Source organism: Microcebus murinus, chromosome 4, assembly GCF_040939455.1.
Source record: "Microcebus murinus isolate Inina chromosome 4, M.murinus_Inina_mat1.0, whole genome shotgun sequence".
Taxonomy (NCBI): domain Eukaryota; kingdom Metazoa; phylum Chordata; class Mammalia; order Primates; family Cheirogaleidae; genus Microcebus; species Microcebus murinus.
The window spans coordinates 72,102,783-72,125,915 of NC_134107.1; the positions used below are offsets into that span (position 1 = coordinate 72,102,783).

The 23,133-nt window shown below is 34.1% G+C and overlaps 1 protein-coding gene across 4 annotated transcripts in view; it reads right to left on the bottom strand.

Moving 5' to 3' along the window:
- The window catches only part of GRM5 (glutamate metabotropic receptor 5), a 489,232-nt gene that overhangs the window by 461,113 nt on the left and 4,986 nt on the right, over positions 1–23,133 (bottom strand). For all 4 annotated transcript variants that reach the window (XM_076002410.1, XM_012745155.3, XM_012745156.3 and 1 more), the window contains exon 2: positions 10,505–11,366. In XM_076002410.1, coding sequence (XP_075858525.1) covers positions 10,505–11,165 — 661 coding nt within the window. In that variant the 5' untranslated portion in view covers positions 11,166–11,366. The remainder of the gene's footprint in view (positions 1–10,504; positions 11,367–23,133) is intronic.

A 23,133-nucleotide genomic window follows, 5' to 3' on the forward strand; every position in this document is an offset into this window, starting at 1 on the left:
AGGAAAAATGCAGTATGGTTAAAACAGAGACAAAGTGTTTGTTTAAGTTTTCCCAGAGTTCCACATAGATAATTAGATAATTATCAGAAGTCTAAAATTCCTAAAAGGAAGTTATCTCAATTTTGTTAAACAAGCCAGAAGTGTCTTAATTTCTTGTGATTATGCATCTTACAGTTTAAAGTTTCTGCAATATCGGTTAGTGAGGGAGATTTAAAATCTCACTCTTTTATTTAAAACATTATGTTGTCTCACTTGGACTTTCTACCTCAAATGGAACAGTACTTATCATTTTCATACCAGATCAGAACCATTCAATAATATCAACAAAAAGGACACCCAGAGTGCTCTATATGACTCCATCCAATCCCACAATATAAATCACTAGGAACTATAAAGTAACATAACATTAAACAAAATGACGATACATGGATTGTTTTTTTTCTTACTTTAACCAAAGATATCCACATGTATTCTATTCATCCCTTGCCATATAGATATTTCTTTAAAAGTTTCTGCTTACACATAACCATATTCTTTCTATGAGGGGAAATATGGGGCTAAGGCTCGTTATACATTTGAGAAAAGTCACGTGCTGGCAAGTGTGCTTCTATCTCACATTTTTCTTCGTATCTGCCACAGAAGTGAGCATGTATTATATAACCAATAAGTATTTCTAAATTAATGAATAAAACAATTTATTTGTTGTAGCATCTTATGGATCTCGAGCTCTATTTGATGTACTTTCATATGCTATATTCTTGCATTGAAATATATTCTATTTCATCAAAAATATGTTGTGGGCCAGGCGCGGTGGCTCGCGCCTGTAATCCTAGCACTCTGGGAGGCCAAGGCGGGTGGGTTGCTTGAGGTCAGGAGTTCGAAACCATCCTGAGCAAGAGTGAGACCCTCGTCTCTACTATAAATAGAAAGAAATTAATTGGCCAACTAATATATATAGAAAAAATTAGCCGGGCATGGTGGCGCATGCCTGTAGTCCCAGCTACTCGGGAGGCTGAGGCAGTAGGATCGCTTGAGCCCAGGAGATTGAGGTTGCTGAGAGCTAGGCTGATGCCACAGCACTCTAGCCTGGGCAACAAAAAGAGACTCTGTCTCAAAAAAAAAAAAAAATATGCTGTGCAAAAATTTTTCCCAAATCATCAGAAGTGTTGCTTTTCCTGTTAGCTTTCAGTTATTTTCACCACACCAAAAATTGGGCAAATTAAAGTATCATCAAACCCTCAAACACACTTTTTTTGGTATTTTCTTAGCTATGAGAGGTTTACTGTTATCAATTATATATAAATACAAAGCTCTATAATTAATATGTCCAGCTTGATTTTTTAGCATATATTTTTAAATAATGATTTTTAACAAGAAATGTAATGGAAATTTATGGTTGTTTATGTATCTGTGCTTCCTCTGAGCAAAAAATTAAAACAAATTATGCTCAGTCATCCCAATAATGATAAGGGATGAATTTACTAATTTGGAAATTGAAAACAATCAAATTAAATATAATTACAAATAATATAGCCAGATTGCTTATTTAATTTTTTCAGTGTCTTGATATATTTATTGGTTTTTCTCAAATTATTTTCACAATAATATATTAATTATCAACTTCATTAGTAGTTTTGTTTCAAATTCCATGAAATTGAAATTAAACTGACACAGCACTTCAGAAGGAAGACACATGTCTTCCTTAACTTTTATATTTTTCCAGATTTTCTAAAGGATAAAAAGCCATCATACAGAAATTGAATAATACATTTTTCCTTAAAAAATAAATGGCTCTCTACTCCCATTAGAGAGTCAAGGCTTAAAATCTAACCCAGATCTTGTGAAACTCAGATGCATGACATTTGAAAATAAGTTATATAACCAAAGAAATATGAAGGAGGTTTGTGAAGAAATTCTCGAAGATACAAATAGTTCTCATTTTAGAATTCTTGAGGAGAGGAATGCAGAAATTCTCTTTTTACTCTATTCATATTCCATCTACTTTTCATTGTAGCTATGAGTGGGACTGACTTTCAGATAATATTAACAATATGCAAATAATGGCACCAAAATCTATACCTTGATAATACTTCAAAGATTACAAAGAACTTCTATAATTTCTGAAAACACAGTAAATACTTGATAGGTATTACTATTGCGATTAGTATTATTTTAGCTATAATAATTTGAAAAAGGGCATCCATTTAGTTTTCAAATTAATATAGCAATTAAATATCATTTATATCTTTTATTTCCTAGAGTCCATCTTACTTCCTTTTGGTTTTACACTCAGGTATATGGCATGCCTCTGTGTGCTACAAACTTAGCTTCTATTAACAAAGCTTCCGGTCAGACTATTAAAGGTCTATGAGCATGTCCAATTTTAAATTTACAAAAAGTTAGTATCTATTATAGGCATTTATTTTCTTTTCACTACCAAAGTTGCTTGTGCTTGTTGTAAAACTAAAAAGAATTCAGAAGTGTTTAAAGTATATCACTAACTTTCCATTCTCAATCCGCTTTAGTTCCACACCCACATCCCCTACATACACACTCACATCAAGCAGTCTGGTGTTGGAAATTTCCAAGCCTTACTCATCGTACTATGCTGTAATGTCTCTCAACGTACATCAGCAATTGGAGGAGGAATGTATGGGGTTTAATCATAATTGCACCAAAGCACTAAGCACCCTCTCTTTTATTGTATGGCTGCAAACCTAACTTCCTAAAGGAACATAAGTATGAATCTAAAACTCACTACATAGTTGGTCACTTTCCTGACCAATTTTCCACCCTATTTGGGAGTCAGTTTTAATTAGGCAAACCCAAATTGAAACATCATTTATGGGCTTTTTCTTCATAGTCAACATAAGGCAAGGCAAGTTCTTAGCAGGCAAATTTAGAAGATAGTGATTGAGTACTCCCTATACATCAAGCTTGATACTTAGTGCTTTATATTTAGTTTTCACCACAGTCTTATGGGGCAAGTATTATTATCTCAATTTAACAATGAAGAAATTAAATTAAGTGACTCAAATTCCCTCAGCTAGCAAATATGTTAATCAAGATTTGCACTCAAATCTAAGTGCATTCATGCTACTGCTTAAAAGAGAATTCTTTCAAGGGTTCAAGGAACTTAAATTCCAGAGTCAGCTTCACAATGAACTTTGTAAATTTAAGGTTATGACTCCACTGTAAGTCACCCATTTCATGGAACTACTTTTACTTCCAAAAATACACTCATATATTACTTTACCGTATCTTGCCAATAGCATTTGGCTTGAGCTTCACATTCTCAAAAGACCTAAAATTTAGGCTTAACTATCAAATGAAATTATTCATATAATCATTGGGACACACAGGGAAAATGGAAAGAAGATTGTCACTTTATATCTTCAAACTTGTGGCTTATGATACACCACACCACATGTGTTAAACAGTATACTATGATTTGTTGAACTGAAGAATCATCTTGTGACTAGTACAAATGCATTGCATTGCATTTTCTGTGTTTGTGTATGTGTGTGTATGCATATGAGTTAGTAGAAATGTTGATTTCTTAAATGTAAATAATAAATATGAAAATAATAATTAGTATTTTTGGCATTTTTAGTGCACTATTTTGGGATATTAAAAAAATAAGATGCTCCCAGGCTTGTTGTGATCTCTGACAAAAATTAGGACTGGAAAATTTCCTCCAACCTATTGTCTAGTGTCCATTCCATTGTCCCATCCTGATGCTTATTCCATTTACCAAAAACATATTGATCACTGACCTTTTGCTCAAAGCCTCTATCATTCTCTACTATGGGTGCCTGGGAACTTGTGCTTGTTTTTAATACCTACCCTTCCAGGATATATAAATCAGATGACACTGTCACAGAAGAATAAACCATGATGTGTGGATTACATATCTCTGGCAAAGCATTTATTCATGATGTTAGAGAGAAAGATAAAATCGCATTTAAACTTTTTATTTTTGGGCTACAAGACATAACAAGAAATATATATTTATTTTTATTTCAGCATAACATGAGGGTACAAATGTTAAGGTTATGTATATTGCCCATGCACCCCTCCACCCTCGAGTCAGAGCTTCAAGTGTGACCATCCCCCAAACGTTGCACATCTCACTCATTGTGTTTGTATATTTTAAATGGTAATCCACAGGCTACATATGGCTATGTGTAACCAAAATAAAAATTTACAAAATAATATCTATCTTTACTATCATGTAATATACTGATATTTATATTCTACTCTATTCCACTTTATTCTACTCTATATTAACTATTGGTTTCAACTCACTATATTAGTTTTACAGACAACTTATGTATTATGATGCACTTTTTTTAGAAATAAACACTGACCTGACAATTTCTTTCTTTTAAATTTCATTGTGTATACTATGAAAATCAATGTGTAAAATGCATCATTGGGCTGCAATCTCTCCTTTCAAAGTCTCCTAAAATTAATATATTTGGCCATTACACCTCTTGTCAAAACATCTCCTCAATTCAACATTTGAATATTTGGTAAATCTTTCTGGAGTATTTGCAAATGTGCCAAAATGAGATTTCATAACTCCCAGTCCTGATGAATTCCAAAGAATTGTCTTTCATACATAAGGCTACATCATTTAACAATATGTCCTCCTGCTCTTAAAAAAAATCGTACCATATTGCTTCCTGCTATTATTGGTATCTGAAGGACAGAATGTAGAGTCTGCAATGAAGATGTAAATAGAAACCATCCGGTACAGCCTGTACTTATCATCGGACTCATGGAAAGGTCTTCTGTGAGGTCAACTGGCTGCCACAGCACTCCTCCTTAATTTATTTTCTTTTCACTGTAATTAACTCATTTCACTGGAACAAGGAAAGGTGCTGCTTTCAGGTGAATTTTTAGATGAACTATTTCATTCATGGTCCCTGCTACTTTTTCAGATAGCCATTAAACCTTTCAGCAGATTGTTTAGAAAGATTGGTGCCATTGAGATAAAGGGACTTAAAGAATACAGATGAGATTAAAGAATAAAACAATGCAATGAGGAGGTAATAAAATGGTAAAAAATAAAAAAGGACTTGAGTAATAATCTCTAATAGTGATATGGAAACAAACACAGACAGGAATCTTCAGTTCATTTCAGAGACCTAACTCTGCAACTAATTATGTGACAAGTTCAAGTTACTTGACCTTTCTGACTTAGTCTTTTTAACTGTAAAATAAAGAAGTTACACTGAATACTCTGCTTGTCTAAGACCCTTCCAGTATTAACAGTCTGCAAAGCTAACAGTAGTTTATGTGTCTGAATTATCACCAAGATCTTCCCAAAATTTGCCTCAATTCTCAAAACTATTCAACCCCTGAAGAAACAAAATGAAATCACTTTAAAAAGTATTCAGTAGGCTCCGTGGAGACATTTCTTATCTTTCCAAGCTAAATTGTTGTTGTGATATAATCACAATTAGTAAAAATAGTAAAAATGGGAAAAGTGTGCTTCTACTTTTCAGAAGTCAAAGAAGCACATAAACTATGAACCACACTGAAGCTCTTTCAACCAAAGCTGGATTGTTATTACATTTTTAAGCAAATAATTGAGAGAAAGCCATATCATAACCTAAAATTGGTACAGAATTGCAATCTGTAGGTTAATTTGGTAACAATATTTTTAATGATGTATGTTACTAGTATAACTTACTGGTACATTTTTGCCCCAAAGCATTACTGACATGTTTTTCTGCTAGAATAAATTAACATTCCTATATCATTAGACAGAAATAACAAATTCAAGAACCAATGCAAACAAAAAAGGGAGTAGGGTGTGAACAGTTTTTTACAATTAATCAAGGGAGGCATTGTGACACCTCATTTATATAAAGAAGCAAAATTGTGAAAATTACAAATGCTGGCTATTAGGCCACATGCTATATATTCATAAATAGTGAGCTATGGACTATTTTAAACCAAATTAATCTATTCAGCACATAATCTTTGAGCACCTATCAGGTGCTAGGCAATCTGACAGGCCCTAGGGATATACAGTAGAGTTTCAACTATAGTCAGGAAAAACAGTAAAGTGTGAAATCCTGTAAGTCACCCCCCAAAATATAAAATTTTGTGTATAAAACCCAGTTCAGTATTTTCCCAATGAAATTCAGCTAGCTCAAGGGGAAAAAAATGTAATAATGAAATATATGCATGTGTCTGACTCTTTAAAACATTCAAACTTTAAGGGAACTATCATATCTCTAGCTAGGAGCATGGGTGAAGCATTTTAAATTTTCCTTCTTGTCCACCACATTTATTCTGTTTTATTTCATATCTAAACTTCAAAATATAAACTTCATAATATAACTGCATAATAATAAAATTATTGTGTTTTGATTTTTAAGTTTGAACATGGCAATAGTATCCCATTTTGGAGGAAGAAGTTAGAGACTGAAGTCAGAGGGACAAAGATGCTTATGCTGGACTCCATCCTGGAAGCATTTATTATTGCTCATAATAATGGTAAGCTGGGTAATGTTGGTGGTTTCAACTGGGCTTGATTACATGATTGCAATTAGCTGTGGGTCAGAAAGACCATTGTGTTGATCTTCGTGGTTGAGGACAACAGGTCTAAGATGAACTCATCTGGAACACCTGGGTGCTTTCATCCTTTATATGGTGAAGATAGGGTTCCAGGACAGAAATAGGAAGGAAGTTCTCACTTCAACCAAGTTCTATTGGCCGAAGCAGTCAGAAGGCCACTGCTGCATGAAAGTGAAAGGGAATTACCAAGCTATAAAGCAAATCATGCGAATACAGGGGGACCATTAGTGGGAGTCATCAGTGTAATCAATCTGCCACACCCCTAAACAGACAAGCAGCATCAATCCTCTGCCATGCTGTGCATATTTGTCAAAGTTTACAAAAGTACTGAGGAAAAAGACACCTAAATTTTCTTAGAGCACAGAGAGTTCTTACTGGACTGATTCACTTCAAAAGAAGTGAAATTTTTCTTCTGAGTCATTGCATGTTCCTTGCCTTTACCCAGTTGAAGAACTAGTTTGGTCTGCTCTTTAAAAAATACATTCTTATTTTTTCTTCTTTTGTTTTATGCTATGAATCTCTTTGCCTAGAAGTTCTAGGCACAATTTTTGTGTAATACAACAAGCCACAGTAAATATTCAGTCATGTGGCCTACAAAGAACCATAAATCACAGGAAATTGCAAGTATAAGAGATTGATAGCATACACTTTCTTGAAGGAACATCTGGTGGTAGGTGTGACACAGGATTATCAGGTTTAAGTATAAAATATATGGGCAATTCGGTAGATAAAGTGTTTTTGAAAGTAGGACTACATCTTTCATAGATCTCAATGGCTCATGTGAAAGCATTTGGACATTTCCATACTCTTCAAGAAGAGGAATATAAACTGAGCAAAGGAGAATAATTATAAGGACAAGGGAATAAATTATAACATACTGGGACTAATTTATCTAGGGCCAGAGAGAATTACTCCAACCCAGCTGGAGAAAGAGGCTAAAGTAAGAACTGACATCATCATTTCATGGAAGATTCCACAGAGACTTTCTGAAAAGCCAAGTAACAGAAAACCAGGCATAGCCTTGGAAAGTTCCACAGTACCCAACATATCTGTGTTTTGTGTGACCCAAGCACTTTTCTGATACTGGAGGTGAGTTTTACCTTTTGAAAAGTCCTGCCATGCCACTCCTATACTGATAAACTGTAAGCTTAATACATAACCTCATTATTCACATTCTTGTTTGGGAACAAAGCAGGATAACTGCTTCTTGACATAACCACACAAAACAGTAAGTCAAGGGGTATTTCCTTCAATCTTTGAATGTTCAATTTTAATGTTTATTCTCTCCTGAATCCTGATGATATTACCCAAATATTTTGCCTAAATTTGCCTAAAAATCTAATTTTTATTGTCTTAATTTTTTACCCATAAACACAATGTTTCCTTGTTATTGTTGTATTTCAGTAGATAATTTATGCATTTAATAGACAACTTCAAGTGTATCCATGCAAAAGTTATGCATGAAAAGTATTCTACCTAATTCCCTGACTACTTAGAGTTCCCCCTAGAAGGAACAACTGTTAGCAGTTTTGTTCTTCTCTGAGAACAATTCTATTAATATCCAAATCAAATGGTTTATATAAAAACCACTTTTAGACAAACAAAATATCACATTCAGAAATGTACCTTGATTTTTTTCACTTAAAATGATCTTGGAGATTATTATTATTATCTTATTTTCTATAGAGTGCCTAATTCATTTTAATAGCTAGATAATAATGCATTGTGTGAATGTATCATAATTTACTTCACTAGATTGCTAGATTACCATTGGTGTACATTTAGATTAAAATAACACTTTAGACTAGTAAAAGCCAGCAGACATGACTATGATTTTCCCTTATTACACGATCTTGAATAAATATCCCACCACCAGTAGTGACCAAGCTCTACTCTTCTAAAGCTAGAAGGAAGTCCCCATTAAATTTATGACTTATTTGAGACAAACCAAAACATACCTTTATACTTGGCCTTTTTCAAACATATTTTTTATTTCTCATATCCTCATATTTCCTGATGCCCTTCCCTAAAATCTATCCCTAAATTTTCACCAATTGACAGAATTCTACTTATTTAAATTCAACTGTCAAATTCCATTTCCTTTATAAGATTTCCACTATGACCCCCTAACCACAGAGTAGGAGGTTATTTTTTTTCCACTAATTTACATTAGAAACATATTTGTAACTTTGTGTTATCTGGAATTATTATATAAGTATTCACACATGCCTCATTTCCTTTGCCATATTGCAAGCCCATTGAATGTTATGATATATAAAATACACAGGTGTCCTTCACAGGATTATCAGAGGGTCATGCATATATTTGTGCTTAATAATATAGGTTGCATAAGTATATCCTGAGGTCATAATTCTTATGGATTCTGCTAAATTATAACAGTACACTAAACTAGAAGTCAGTTGCTATAGGCCCTACTCCTGGCTCTAAAATTATTATTAGGTAAATATTAAATGAATTATTTAAACTCTTAAAGCCTTTGTATTTTAAGATAGGAATAAAATATACAGACTCTCTATATCATTGTCTTGCTGTAATAATCAAATGAAATGGTGGTTTTAAAAGAAAAATCTCAGCATTAGAAAAAATGCAAAGAAAGAAAATGCAAAGGTTTCCGAATCTAAACATCTATCCATTGCTCAAAATTTCTCTACATTAACATCCTTCTAAGTAAACTATCAACTAATACATGGAAATGTCTAGATATACAGAAGTCTCAATCCATATGAAATCCATTTTTGTTTTGCAGCTCTGAATATTATTAATGAGCAACCATACAGTATAATTCATTATATTATACTACTTGATAATGAAAATTTTCTTATATCTGATTGGTGATTGGCTCCCAACCTTTCAAGTGTGGTGAGGTAGCTTAGTCCCTCAGTGTACAGGATTAGATTGTTTGGACCACAGTGACATGTTATTGAAGATTTTTTAAGATCTCAATAAATATAATAATTCAATGATTTATAAAAAGTGTTTTATACCTTCTTCAGTATCCTGCAGTGCTTAATATATGTACTTTGTTGTCCCAGAAAGAGTGTTGCATAACAAATGAGTCTCACCATTTGGGTCACTTAACCTCTCCAGGTCAAACCAAGCCTATCCCAAAGAGTCTTGGCCAAGAGCTAACAAATAATGTATACAAAAGCATATTTAAAATACCATAAACAACAAAGCACTAATTATTATTTTGACTATTATAAAACATCAGTCAGATTTTTCCTTCCTCACTATTCTTTGAGCAAAAAGAAGCAGTACATTTCAAAGCAAAACTATTTCAAATTGTTAAAAATTATACACCCCAAACAAGGATAAAATTAATTTATTCTTATCTCCATTTCAGATTTGACTATTGACTCTATTGAAAATAGTTATAAGACTAAACTGTTTGGTAATTCTCTAGCAGCATATCTGGGCTTGAACTGGCTACCTTTAATCCTACATGCATTTAGGTGCACCTTTCTTTATCGAAACAGGAGGCAGTTGGAGAAACCTTAAAATGTTAAAAATGTGAGGTGTTCGATGAAGATCTAGAAACTTAAAAACTTCTAATAACAAATATCCAAAACCATCATTATAGCAGAATTACCATAAAGCAGAAGCACAGTACGGTATCAGAATAGCAGAAGTAAATAATGTAATAAATAATTTTTAAAAATTCTATTTCACCAAATCATGGCCACATAAACCCTCATATTAGCTTAAATCTGTCTTTCTAGTTATCTGCCATCCATTTCCTTCTTATAGTACTGGTACAACTCGGACAACTCAAAATACCCAAAATATTTAATAATTAGAAATAGTTTACTCTTCCAAACCCTGAAATTTTAAATGGGAAGTTTCTGTGTGCATAAGACAGCCATACTCAGTGGATGTAAAGGAAACTTACCTTCTGTGTGCACAGCTGACACGTAAGTCCAGTTGTATCTCTTCACTATGTCCACCATGGCCCGTGCCTGCTGGGCATCTGAAGGCACCACCCTCATGAAGTACTTGAACAGAGTCTTGTCACTCAGATCCATGCTGGTTGCCGAGTAAGCAATCTGAGGTATGTTGAAAAGCTGGAGCAAGTTCTGGACCTGAATGGCCACAGAACTGGAGCCAGGCCCAATGACCCCTACTATGGGCTTCTTGGAACGGAAGGAAGAAGAAGAGCCATCCACACAACGTACCAAGCCCTCTTCCTCTTCTGAAGAAATGAGGGAATCCCTGATGAACTCAATGCTCTGCTCTAGGGCCACAGCCGAATGCCAGCAGGAATCCCTTATCTCACAGCCCAGCGTGATGTTGGGCAAGAGTGTGGGGTCTGAATTGATTCTTTCCAGGGTGTGCAGCATGGCCTCCACTCTCTGAATGCCATACTGTTCACGGACTGCCCCACACTTCCTCTCGTGAACTTTGTCCACAGTAGGCTGGTGGTGGACAGAAAAGAGAGCTCCAATAATGATGTCACCTGGCATGTGAGCCACCACCCTCCTCTCACTGGACTGTGCACTCCCGCGGACATCTTCTTTCAAAAGTAGGACTGACAGGATCAACAGAAGGACCATTTTAGGAAAAGAGTTCAAGCTGATAAAGATAGCATGGTGGGAAAAATTTAGTAGAGTTCCGATAGATACAATCAAACAACGTCTTATGTTGAGTAGCAAAGCAAGGAATCAGTCAGCAATTTAGGTGCGTTCTCTAAAGGACCACCATGTCCCCAGGTACCATTTAGTTAGAGGCATCCATGCAATCATGATCTTCAAAACCTGAAAAGAAAAAATAGCATAAGTCTTTAACAACATAAGTGAAACTAGTTTGGGGAAGCTCTAAAGGTCTGTGCTAGCATAGAAAGAAGGGATTTTGATGGTGTTTATAACACAATAAAAAAAGAATACAAAAATTTTCCTGACTTCCCTTTATCTGTCTCCTTTGTGATTTGATGAAGCAATTGATGTAGCTTCTTGACCCTGCCTGGCTTAGATTAATAGTTTTTATTTGTTCACCTAGAGTACACAAAACCAAATCTTATGTGTGGCAGGCAGAACTGTACTCTCAGGCAGATGTAAGAGAATGCATCCTAGAAGCAAAGTGATGCCATGAACAGAAAACTTTAGGAAGTATGAAACCCAAAATATTAAACATTGATGACCTCTAGGTGATGGGATTGTGGGTAATTGTTGTTTAATTTTCACAATGCTTTTTGTTTCTTTCCAGAATTTTAGCATTGAGCATGTGTTAATTATGCAATTACAAAAATAACATTATCTTTTGAAAATATCCCTATATACCTCCTCTCCAAATGCAATATAAAGCAAGGTGAATAATCTTACCAGGAATAAATAAGTATTGTGTCTAATTAACGTATAATATATAACAAAGAAAATGAAGAGAGGTATGTATTTCAAGTTAAATGAACTGTAGCAGAGAAAGAAGAAGGTTGGGATATTATAGTGTAAAATGTCTCGGAAATAGGCAGCAAGGAATAATGAAATGAGCACCAATTTCTGGAGAAAAGAATATTCAGCTTCAAAACCCCATTTTTCTATTAAGAAGCAAATTGTTTAACTTCTTAGTAGTGGAACTTCCTCATTTGAAAAATAAGGATAATATGAGCTGTAGTTCCTCTTATGGGAATCAACCTAAGATACCAACCATGCAAATGCTTTGTAAATTAAATAAGAATATATACATTCAAGACATGATCATTTTTGTTATTTAATTTGCAAGGGCATTCTGCGACTAGGTTGTGAGGACAGAAAATTCTCTGGCAACCCACTTGGTCCTCCAGAGAGTCTTCAAAGTAATTACAGTCTTGTAATAAAATTCACAGTAATCAGTCCTCCAGCTCTGATCCAGAAAAAAATTTCCACATCGCTAAGGCTCAAAGGGCTGAAAGGATGTATGTTCAGAACTATCCTTCCAAGTAGAAACTTGGTATAGCTATGAATATAGTCATCTAAATCAATTTAAATTTCTGGGAAGAAGGAAATTTTGTCCCAAGTTTCCTACAGCAAATTCTAGCATAATTTATAAAAGAGAACTGACAAATTAATGATTTAGGTTATTTAAAGGGATTGTATAAGAGTCTTATTTTGTGTGTTATCATCTCACCAGCCAAGAATCTCAAGTTGTTTTAAAGAGACTAGCTGCCTAAGCTCTACCTTTGAAAGACAGGTGATGTTTCTTCAGGAATTTATGCAATTATCATGCTTCTACAAGAATACTAATGGCTTCAAACTCATCAGATCTGCAAAAATTCCAGTCCAGACACAAAATGAATATAATTTGAATCCCATTTATCACTCCTACCCTCATTTTCACTGTTTCCTTCTACTGTTTCCTATGGCAACAGAGAAAGGCTCCCTCTGTATAGTGTCAAACACTAAAGTAAAAAAAGAAAAACTCATCAAACAACTAGATGTTACAGAATAACTAGGAGTTTGGCAATGTATAGGAAAAAAGTTGGTATGAAAGTTAACATAATAGACAAGAGGGAAGGAACCAAAGACTGATGTTAATTTTCTCATTGGTAAATTATCTGAATATTCCGTAGACCAAAACCTAGGGAATAATTCTTATTTTTATGGTCATGTGAATTCTACTAAGGTTAAAAAAAAAATGAAATAAAAGGAAGCACAATTTCTTATTGAATTCAGAATGCTAGTGAACAAACCCAGTAAAAAAAACAGAACCATTTTTTTAATGTAGGAACATCAAAATGATATGAGAGACTAGAAGTGGCCTATGAAACTAATGTAGCTGAAATATTAATCCCATACATTTTATTTGTTAGAGTTATTTTAGGAAAGCCCTATATATTGAGACACAGTATACATACAGAAACACTGAAAAATTGTCTTCTTAATATATGCTAAATTAATTAACTCATTTAACAAAGATCTATTAACTATTGAATGGAACAGTCTAATGTAACAAAGATGTTCAATGATGTGAATAAATGAGTATGATCATGAATTTTCACTGAGCACCCATCATGCCCCAGGCATCTATTCATTAACTCATTTAACACATATTTATGTCATGCATATGATATGACTGTCTCCTGGGAATTGAATATTTAAGAATAAACAACATATGCATGCTCCCTGTACTCATGGGCCTTATGAGTCAGTACTCTAAAGGGTGACTTTAACTGAAACCTGATGAATGTAAAGAACAATGAAGATAAGAAAAAAGAAGCCAGTAATATAAAAAGTGTGGCTAGGACATGAAGAATGGGAGGGATGGTTGTACAAGATAAGGTTTGAAAGATAAGAAAAAGTACATGTAGACTCTTGTAGAATTTTAATGTTAAGCACAACAGAAGGCCATTGAGAAGATATAAGTAAATGATTGGCACAATTCAGTCTTAGAAAGGGTTATTCTGGCTGTCAATTGTTTTGGATAATATATTGGAGAAATCTTATTAGGAGACTCTTGTAATAATTTAGTAGGGATGATAGTGGCTAGGATTGGTGACAGTGAATGTAGACAGAAGTGGACACGGTCAGACATATTTTTCCAAATAGAATCAACTGGACTTGCTGATGGACTGAAATTGTGTAGTAAGTAGGGATAGGAATCAAGGACTACTCCTAAGCTTCTAGTCTAAAAGCTTAGTGCATTTTTATATCATTAGAAGAGACATGATAGGCTTGTACATAAAGAGATGAGGGTTAGAATAAAATCAATGATTTTCTTTTGAATATGGTAAATTTGAGATGTTTTTGGTATATCCAGGTACAGGTTACCAAGCAAGAAAGTGAATATGTAAGGCTGGACTTAGAGGAGAGTTTGGCGTTAGAGATGTAAATTGAAGGCCACCAATATATAAAATCTTTGGAATGCATGTAATCACCTGGAGAGCAAGTATAAATATGAGAAAGATGGAGCTAAGAAGTAAGCCCTGCTGAGAGGCCAGGTTTGGGAAAGAGTAGCTAAGAAAAGGAGGCAAGCCAGAAAGTAAGGAAAGAAAGAGCATATAGTACCAGGGAAGCCAAAGGTAATGTCTTAGGCACTTTATATTCAGAGACATATATAAGGCTCCTATATTGCAGAGAAAAAATACAACTGCTTCCCATGAAAGATACTATATTTGATGTACATTGTTCATCTTAAAGATGTGTAACATAATAGTTCTGTACATGTGTGTGTGAAGGGGACATATTTTTATCAATAATCCTCATAACAACTCTGAGATATAAGTACAGGATTAGTATCCCTTATCCAAAACACTTGGGACCAGAAGTGTTTTGGATTTAAGATGTTTTTTTTTTTCAAATTTTGGAATATTTGCACTATAGTTACTTCCTAGTTAAGCATCCTAAATCTGAAAATACTAAATTTGAAATGCCCCAGTAAGCATTTCCTTTGAGCATCATGTGGACACTCAAAAATTTCCAATTTGGGAGCATTTGGATTCAGGATTTTTGGATTTGGGATGCTCAACTTGTACTATTTCATTACCTCTATTTTACAAATTGTGTAATGTGTTTTGAAAGTGACAGAGCTGGAATTCATATCTATACTTGGTGACTTTATAACATACTCTTTTCACTATTCCTTGCAGCCTCACCACCTCTTCCCACAAAAGAGATATTTATAAAATCCATGAAAATTAGAAGGGCCACTCAGACATAGTGTGACTTCCCAGGGATAAAGAATCTTACAGGAGTCACCTTTCAAACTACAGGGTAAAGAGCATTCCAAGAAAAAAGATGTTTCAGCACACAGAAGGTATCAGTGTGTACGATTACCTACTACAAGTGTACTTATATTGCCCTGCCATACACCATCAAATTATGGCCCATCAGGTTATGAAGCAATTATTGCTTCATAATCTGTCTTGGCTACACAATGTCTATACTTTCTTGATATTATCTACGAAGCTCAGATACTTGGAAACTACACTTTGAAATAAATTTTGACATAAAAATGTGACAGAATTGTGCTACAACTCAGCTTATTATAAGGCTAAACAGAAAGTCATCCTATGTGCTATCAAAATACAAGAAATTAATACATCATCTGTAAATGGGGAAATTAAAAAAAAAAAAAAGAAATTAATACAGTATAAATTCCAAATAGACCAGTAGAGCATATGTCAAATCTATCAGCATCACTTACTTGTTAAATAAATATTTATTGAGTAACTATTCTGTACCAAGCACTCTTCTAGGCCCTGAGGATTCAGTTATGAACAAAGTAAACATAAATTCATACCATCAGAGAGCCTTTAAGGGAGTTTGTCAGACAGTAAACAAGTAAAATATTGTACACTATACAGTAATGAACATTAAAAAGAAAATAAAAACAAGGCAAGGAAGGAATATAGAAAGTGCCAGAGATGTGGGAAATTTTGAATAATTTGGCCAAAGGCATATAAGCTGAAAAAGTAACATTTGAATAAATAAGTAAATACCTAAAGAAATTAAAGCAGTGAGTCATGCAACTATCCAGAAGAACATTCCAGGTAAAGGTAAACGCAAATACACAGTCCCTGAGACAGACTGATGTTCAGCATGTTGAGGAATAACAAAGAGGCTGCAGCAGAGGTAAACTATGGAGAGAGGAAAACATGCAGACTGAAAGCTAGTGAGATGATGTTGAACCTGCTTGGGCTTTAAGACTTTGGCTTTAACATAGCATGAAAATGTTTTTCTGGAAGGCTTTTTAAGAGATGAGGGACACACTCTGCCTAACATTTTAACAAGAATAAAGGCAGAGAAAAAGAAACTGAGGGAACAATTAGGAAACTATTGCGCTAATTAAGGTGAGAGAGATGACCATGGTTGGATTGGGATGATGACAGTATAGGTGGTGAGAAGTGGCAGGATTTTGAATTTATTTTGAAGGTAGAGTGAAAGGGTTTGCTGTCAGGTTTGACTTGGGATGAGAGAAAGAGAAGAGTCAATGAGGACACCAAGGTTTTCAGCCCAAGCACATAAAGGATGGTGTCACGTGGACTGAGGTGAAAAAGAACATTTGGATGGAGAGAGCAGAAATTCAGTTTTGAACACTTACTAGAAATTCAAGAAGAGAAAACTGAATAAGTAGCTGGATGGAAGAGTCTGAATTCTAGACAGAGGTCTGATTAGGAGAAAAAAATGTGGGAGGTGTTAACATACAGAAGTCCTTTTTTTTGTAAACCATGAAACTGGATGAAATCACCTAGGAAGTAGAGAGAAAAAATAAACTAGTTCCAGAAAGTGCACCTCATGAAATTTCGAGGCCCCAGAATAAGAAAAAATCAGCAAATGATATTGAACAATTTTTTGAATAGAAACTTTCTTTTGTGTAGTGGAGGGGAAGTGAAATGTGACGTATTCATGTTATATTAAGCAGAAATAAAAGGCAGCTGTGGTTTGGTCTTCACAAGAAATATTATGGGTAGATGTGTATATCCAGAAAGACTGGAAACATGCATACCAACATTAATAGGGCGGTAAAAATATATATAATTGTTATTTTCTTCTTTGTCTGCATCTGTGTTTTCTGAATTTATAAATTTACTAATAGAATTTATTTACTATTTATTATCATTAATACTTTTACATTTGGGACTGAGGGATCTGCCTTCTAAATTTCTGCGCCTGCCTTCCTTGGGGCCTTATCTCCCCTCTGCCTGCTTCTCCTTGGGAGTCTACTAGTCAAGTTACATTAGTCTATTGTCCCACTGTATACTGCTTTGTTTCAATGGCTTTGTGCTGGTGCTGATCCCTGATATGAAGTTGTTTCAAAGGCGTTTATGGCAGAGTTGTTAAGAGTGTGGGTTTGGAGCCAGAGAGACCTGAGTTTGAATTTTGACACTGCCATTTGTTGACTGCATGTCCGTGGGCGCTTAACCTCTCTGAGCCTCCTGTCACTGTAGACAGTTGGAATGAGAATAGTACCTACCTCAAAGAGTCTTAATGAGGATTGAATGAGAGAATATCTTAAAATAGTCTCTTTGTAAAATCTTCCCAGATCTGTTACCTTGCAGTGTGTATCCTCTGAGCTCACATAGCATTTTATTATCCAGACTTTCTTATGGCATTTATTACTAAGCTAACATTATAGCTATTTACATACATGTGTTCTCTTACACCAGACTTCAAACCCCTTAAGTGTTAAATCTGTGCCATATACAGCATCTGGTATAATCCTTGCACAAATTTAGATGCTTAATTAATCCTGTTGAATGTACAAATAAAATGAATTGCCTACATGTGTCTTTTTGTTCAACTACCTGGGTGAGGTTCTGGGATAATACCCCCTGCCCTGCTATAGAAAATTGAACAATGTATAATAAAATTCCCTCTGCCCAATGAGTTCAGGCAACAGAGAACTTCAAAAAGAAAAACAGGCCAAAAAAGATGTAGAAATAAACATTTGATGTTCCCTATGGCTTTTCAACATGTTAAGAAAAGTAGCATCTTAGAACTAGTGAGGACTTTGGATATGATTTAGTTTAACTGAGACTCAATAAGATTAAATAATTTGTAGCAGACTTGGGACCTGAATTCAACAAAATGTGATCTCAAAACAAAGTTTTAATCACATATTAGTTAAGACATAACTTGGTGTCTGTTCTTTATAAATTTCTGAGCTTATAGTCTTTTATAGGTTTTTATTTAAATGAGATATTAGTATGAAATTTCTCTCATAACATATATTTATTCTTCTCTGTATAATATATCATAAATATCTTTCCTTACCAGTCATTTGGATGATGGGGATAATTATAACAACTAAAATATACAGACAGCTTACCATGTGTTAGGCGTTTGCTTAGTGTCTCACATAAAATGACATTTAATTGTCACGCAAACTATAGGATGAATAATTTATGCACATTTTACAGACAAAGGAACTGAAGCTCAAAGAGATACAGTGTTTTGGCCAAGATTCCCAAACAAGTGTGTAGTAAAGCCAAGAGTCACATTTCAAACAGCTGTTTCCTTTTAACCGTTGCATAGTATTCAATTATATGAGTGCACCGATATCTAATTATCCCCTATTGTTAGATATTAAGATTGTTCATAGATTTTCTTACTATCATAAACAATGTTATGCTTTACTTGCTGTTGGAAGCATTTCTATGGCACACATATCTAAACGTGATATTTCTGGCAGAAATGTTTTCACACAGGGGTGGGGACTTGTGGCTTCTGGGCCACATGTGGCCCTCCAGATCCCCAACTGCAGCCCTTCGACCAAATCCAAACTCACAGAACAAATCCCTTTATTAAAAGGATTCGTTATGTAAAATTTGGATTTCAAAGGATCACACTCAAGGACCCAGAAGGCCACATGTGGCCCCAAGATTTTAAAAGGTGATATCAGCGTCATTCCAAGACTTTTGTCTTTAACATCATCAATTCTAGGTACCATCCAATGATTTTTCTATGAGAACCTACTCTCTCTTGCTTTTATATAAGTTCATGGGTTAGGCCATTTCTCCTTAGCAATCTCATCATAAAATTTATTCTTTATTTCAACAAGTGTCTGGTAGAAGAAAAGAAGAGGAAATGATAATATTGCAATACTTTATTTTCTGAGCACAGAACCTTTTCCCATTCTTGATCTCACTTATACCCTAGGAATGCTTGATAATCTCCATTTCATATATAGATAATGAGGAGGCATTAACTCATATAATAGGAAAAAAAGGTTTCAAAATATTATAAATCTAAAATCTAATAATATGGAAACATAATTCACTCAAAAGTGGGCATATATATGGATAGTCCAACTTATATGATATATTAGTTCAAGGTCCTATTTCAGAAGCAATAGAATGCTTTATTCAGTGTTATCTTTCTGGATTCATAGCATAGTAAATTAATCACTATCCTATTATAGAAAACAATAGACATATATTTAATATTTTTAAAAGAATATTGTCCTAGGTAACCATATAGTCTCATATTATACAGTAAATGAATATGAAAAAAAAAAATACTGGTGGGTAGAATTTGCCATAAATGACAACTTACTTTGTAATCAAATTCACAGTTCACATTGTCTTTTACTTTCAACAATCTTCTCAAACACTGACCATCTTTCTGGCACAGATGTCTCTTATATAACTTAATCTCCACACAAGCAAATCACATAGCTCAGGACATTAACACTAAAATGATTTACTTTGCCTGAGCAGTAGCCTCATCACAAACAGTTAGAGGTGTCAGTATTTCCTATGCCATGGATATCTTTGATATATTTTTCTGAAAACAAGTGCATACCACAGATAAGAGACACTCTGAGGTGTAATGATACTGAGAACCTCGCAGTCTAAGAAGAACTCCATTGTCATAGTTAATCACACACCTGTGACCTTGTAAACAAGAAAGCACAGCATCCTCACTGTTTAGCCCCACAAGAAATAGGCCATATTTTAATTAAAGCTCTCTCTATACCAAAGATCCATAAAATAGTATTGTACAAAGATGAAATATATAATTTTATGCATTAATTTTTAAAAGCTGGCATAAAGACCTGAAACAGCCTCCACAGCAAAGCAGTGAAAAGGATGCAATGCACTGTTAACTAGTCTTAATTTAATTACGAAGCAGGGATTTGAGACTTCTACCCATTTTGAAACCTTCAGCCTATTTCTTGTTATTTATGGCATAAGTCTAAAGAATGTCAAACACTACCAATCATCAGGTGCTTGCATATGTGGTTTCACATTTCTAAAACTTTGTATCTAATTATTTATTGATAAATAATATTTATTAAGTGCCTTCTCTGTACTACATAATGTACAAGCATTATTTAAGGTAAGCCTCACAACAGCCCTGTAAGGTAGGCATTGATTACTACTTATATTAATACCTCTAGAAATTGAAGTTTAGAGGTAAAGAATCTTACCCAAAGTCTCACACCTATAATAAACGGCAGAGTCAGGACATGAGCCCAACTAACTCTAACTCTAAACCCACACTTGATGCAAACAGATGACAATACCTCCCAAAGGACCCAATGGACTGGTTATTTAAACCTTATGGATTGACTGCAAAGCATTCTGGAGAGTCTACCTTCCATTAGATTCTCGTGTAACTCCCATAAATTAGTCAGAAACCATACAAACAAATCAAGTAAATACAGGTACCTCTGTTTCCTGGCATAATTTAGATCAGGGTTTTACAACCACCACTGACATTGTGGACTAGATAATTCTTCAGTGTGAGGGGCTGTTGTCCTGTGCATTGCAGGTTGTTTAGCAGCATCCCTGATCTCTGTCCACTGAATGCCAATAGCACCACCTCCCAGTTGTAATGACCAAATATATCTCCAGATATATTTGACAAATGTCTCCTTCAGGTCAAAGTCACTCCCAGTTGAAAACCACTGATTTACATGAAAGTCATCCTGGCAAGGTTGACATAATCATGAAAGAAGAACACGACCAAGAGGCAATCATCTGCATACATCAGCCCCACAAAAACTTTACCTGAAAATTCTAAATAATGCTGAAGGAGAATAGGTTGAAATGGGATTGCCTTATTCTTTCTTTACTTTTTCATTTGTCTTTGCTTGTATTATCTTGTTTCAAAGGTTAAAATTTCAATTTGAGAAATATAAATTAAACTATGAGATTCAAGGATGGTATTGCCTTACATCAAATATGTATAGTTCGAAGTATCCACAAATTACAGTACATGAATGTAAGGAGAGTATCCTATGATATACTTTCAAAATTCAAACACTGCTTTTAAAATAAAATGTAAAGATCATTATAATTTTAACAAGATTATAAGATGAATGATAACTTTATATAGTAATTTACATATTGATTTTTTAAAAATCTCATTTTTGGCTTATTTCTAAGGAAGTAATATAATAGTATATTATTTAATTCTCTCTCTTTAAAATATTCTACTACATTACTACATATTAAAGCAAATTGATTTTTTTAATATTTTTGATTATTCTTCTGCAAAATATAATTAATGTAAGAAGGTTTCATAATTACAATGCCCATTCATGCCATTGTGTTTATAAGCTTTTCATTTTCCTCGGAGCACTTATGCTGAAAAGTTTAAAGTCAGTGACCTATAACCAGAATTATTGTGACAACTAATCATTAGAAAATTCTTCTTAAATCTGGTTTCATTACAACACCAATAGTATCACATTACAGAAAATGTACTTTTTTTGCATCTAAGTCTTTCCTTTACATTTCTTGTATGATTTGACTAAAAAAAGAAGATAATTGAGACAGCAATTATGTACCATTTAAATTTCTGATTATCTTTAGGCATTTGCATGCTTATTTTTAAATACCCTTGAATATATAATAAAAAGAAATATTTGCACATTCTCTTGTAGAGGAAGAAGGCTATGCTGACTCAAAATTAGTGGAATTCAAAAATTTAGATAAGTGTCCAGGCTGTAGGTCAGTATCTAGTTAAGAGTAAGGATTTGGGAATCAGATGGTCCTGGATTTAAATACATGCTTTGTCATCTTATAAGCTGTGGAATATTGGACAAGTTATTTAATCTCTCTTAGTCTTACATTTTATTGCTAAATTCACAAAATAAAAATAGAATGCAATCTATAGGGTTGTTGAGAACATTAAATTTAATGACATGGGGAATATAAGAAACATTTGATATCCAAAAGCCTGAATGGGCTCAATAGTCATAACTAGCATTTATACAGTGTTCAGTGTGGGCCAAGCACTTTATTTTTATTTGTGCAATTAATTCATAATCCTCACTGAATGCCACCAATACTGTTATAACTTCTCTTTTTAAAAATGAGGAAACTGAGGCACAGAAATTTAAGCAACTTTCCCAAGATTATACAGCTGTTAAATCACAAAGCTGGACTCTAAACTCAGTAAATCTGGATCTAGGGTCTGTCTGCACTTCCAGTCATACCACAATTCAGTAGAAACCACAATGCAATAATTTCATGATGTTTCATCACACCACAGATTAAAGCAGCTTAGGACAAGTGAAGCAGTATAAGTTTGAGTTCCAAACAAAGCTGATATATATATTTTTTTTATTTCTGCCCTTTTCTAACTCTGTGACAGTGGAAGAAAAAAAACTCAGTTTTTACAACAAAAAGGTAAAGATAATTAATGCATTATATTATTGATATAAGGATTAAATAAAATATCTAGTGTTTAGCGTGGTGTCTGATATGCTCAATAAGTGGTAGTTATTAGATCCAGAATGAGCCTGCACCAAGACTTTTGTCTGGTGCCCCTTCTGACCAAAGGTACATATAATTCAAACAAGATTGTGACTGGTAAATTATAGATTTTTTTCCTCCTCTCTGTGAATTTAAAGGAAATAAAAGCAAGCTATGTCATAATGATTTTTAGAAACATGTTTCAAACAACTGAAATAAATGCATACCAAAAAGATATCTGATTTACAAACAGTTGAAAATTCAAAATCAAAATTTAAATTTTCTTTTTTGGGGGGGTTATACAAATACATCATGAACTAAAAATATTTCTTTTGATGCCTCTTCTGTCCTCTTATGCTGTCTACTCACTGATGAAAATGACAGCTAAATGATACTGAAGGGCT